The sequence below is a fragment of the Limulus polyphemus genome, unplaced genomic scaffold (genome assembly GCF_000517525.1).
Source record: "Limulus polyphemus unplaced genomic scaffold, Limulus_polyphemus-2.1.2 Scaffold3402, whole genome shotgun sequence".
NCBI classification, from domain to species: Eukaryota; Metazoa; Arthropoda; class Merostomata; order Xiphosura; family Limulidae; genus Limulus; species Limulus polyphemus.
The window spans coordinates 83,418-86,024 of NW_013669012.1; the positions used below are offsets into that span (position 1 = coordinate 83,418).

Sequence of the window (2,607 nt, forward strand, 5' to 3'; positions counted from 1 at the left end):
AGTTAACAACTGATGTTTCTGTGTTCCGGGAGTAAGGTTTACTCTATTATTAAATCTACAACAGTGCCGGAAGTTAACAACTGATGTTTCTGTGTTCCGGGAGTAAGGTTTACTCTATTATTAAATCTACAACAGTACCGGAAGTTAACAACTGATGTTTCTGTGTTCCGGAAGTAAGGTTTACTCTATTATTAAATCTACAACAGTACCGGAAGTTAACAACTGATGTTTCTGTGTTCCGGAAGTAAGGTTTACTCTATTATTTAACATTAACATTATATTATTAACATTATTAATTAAAATGATTATTATATCTAGTTTTATTTATTTCTTTTCATTTTACTTTTTTGATAGAGATTATATTGCCCACTTAGCTTAGTATATGGATTGAGGACTACTATAAATCTCCTAAGCTGATCAAATGTCGAGAAATGATGTTGGATTTATGGCCGAAAATATTTTTTAACAGCGAACTGCTGAAACAATACATTCTAATCCTTATAAGTAAAAACATTATATTTAATTAGCTATACTTATTACCGAGTGGATTTTTGTTGTTTTTTTTATCTAAGTAAGTAAATTCCTCTAATCGGAAGATAATATTGTTAACAGCGAACTGCTGAAACAATACATTCTAATCCTTATAAGTAAAAACATTATATTTAAGTAGCTATACTTATTACCGAGTGGATTTTTGTTTTTATCTTAGTAAGTAAATTTCTCTAATCGGAAGATAATATTGTTAACAGCGAACTGCTGAAACAATAAATTCTAATCCTTATAAGTAAAAACATTATATATAAGTAGCTATACTTATTACCGAGTGGATTTTTGTTGTTTTTTATCTAAGTAAGTAAATTCCTCTAATCGGAAGATAATAGTATCGCTATATGTACTCTTTCATGTTTTTTGGTCTTTAATTCTTATTAATTTGTCATCTTACGTTTCATACAATATAAATAATTATTAATCAACTAGCGTATAGCCCGTCAAAAATGACGGAGCAAGTACAACCCCCCCCCCCACCCCCACCCCGTAGTATATCCTAACCTCACATTTCATAGCTAACTCAGATAAATAAATTTTGCGAAATCAAGCTTCACCAACAAAGAGGCAGAAAAGTACAGTCGAGTAAATTCCTTTGTGAGCCAATTTAAATTAATATAATTCATGAAATGAATTAGTGGCGTATTCGTAAAATTATTATTGGTAAAAATCAGGAGTAACTTACAAGACTATTTTATACTTTTATAATTTAAAAAAGGTTAGATAGAATTAATGTTTCGTAGTATTTTACAGTAAAATTGTATTTCGTTGTTGTTAAGCACAAATTTACACAATGAGCTATCTGTACTCTGTCCACCCACGGGTATCGAAACCCCGATTTTGTTTTTTAATTGACAGACAACAAACAGTCTCACCTATGCCGGCACTTACCTTCTGTTTTACCATTTATACTCCAAAGTTAAGCCAAATTCTCTGAGAACCCATCTGGGATGTTTTATTAATTATTTAATAAGTTCCTGAGAAATACTCGGCATAGCATGTTTATTAAAAATTAGCCACAAACGAAGGCGTTGTGAATTTGTCCATGAATAAATAGATCTTCCAATAATCTACATTAGCCACAAACTCTACAAACGAAGGCGTTGTGAATTTGTCCATGAATAAATAGATCTTCCAGTAATCTACATTAGCCATACTAGCCGTATTAGGTGATATACTTTACAATAACTGTTGACTGAAACATATATATATATAGTAATAAAACTCGTTAATGTGAAAGTGCATGTTCAAAAAAAGCATATCATTAGATAAAGGGAAATTTTTTTTTAAATACCACTAAATTTTACCTCTTCAGTGTAATAAATAAATTTAATAAAACATCCATTTTTTTTCATCAGTTTTATTGGAACCTCATAAAACGTGGATACATCAATAACACTGAGAATGGAGAAGAATAAAAACTAAGTAGGATTCAAATCCAAAGCTTGTACTTGAACCTCACTGTACTACAAAAAAATATAATATTACAATACTAAAATACAATATTACAATTCTAATGTACAATATTACTATACTAAAATATAATATTATAATACTAAAATACAATATTATAATACTAAAATATAATATTTAATAAGAACAAAGTCAATTCTTAAATTAATTCATAAAAACAAATCAATTTGATAATAAGAAATAGCGCTTTGGTTACTCGTATTGCCACAGGTGAAAACTGTGTCGATTAACGTTTAATTGACGTATCTTCTAGTAATAAAATAACCTTTTACGGATTTAAAACACACGAATCCTTGCAAGGTTAATATTTCTCTTTCTCCTTATCCGTTATTAGTGGGTTAGTTTCTTCTACCAGCCACGCCTTCTTCCTTTCCCTTCTACGGTCGCACAGTATGTAGATCAGCAAGACACACACCTGCATAACGTGGAAAATTAATTTTACTTATTATATCCAATTAATTAAATGTATATGTAACATATATATGTTCATTACTCGAGACCTGTTTTATTCTTATTTTGTTTATAAAAAGGTTTGTGAGGAAAGATACGTAATGATTGAAACCTATATATATATATATATATATATAC

The 2,607-nt window shown here is 29.3% G+C and overlaps 1 protein-coding gene across 1 annotated transcript in view; it reads right to left on the minus strand.

The window, feature by feature from the left end:
- Window positions 1-2,185: 2,185 nt before the first annotated feature.
- Window positions 2,186-2,607, minus strand: part of LOC106469294 (MFS-type transporter SLC18B1-like) — a 22,727-nt gene continuing 22,305 nt past the window's right edge. The window contains exon 13 of the mRNA XM_013929780.2: window positions 2,186-2,434. Coding sequence (XP_013785234.2) covers window positions 2,321-2,434 — 114 coding nt within the window. The 3' untranslated portion in view covers window positions 2,186-2,320. The remainder of the gene's footprint in view (window positions 2,435-2,607) is intronic.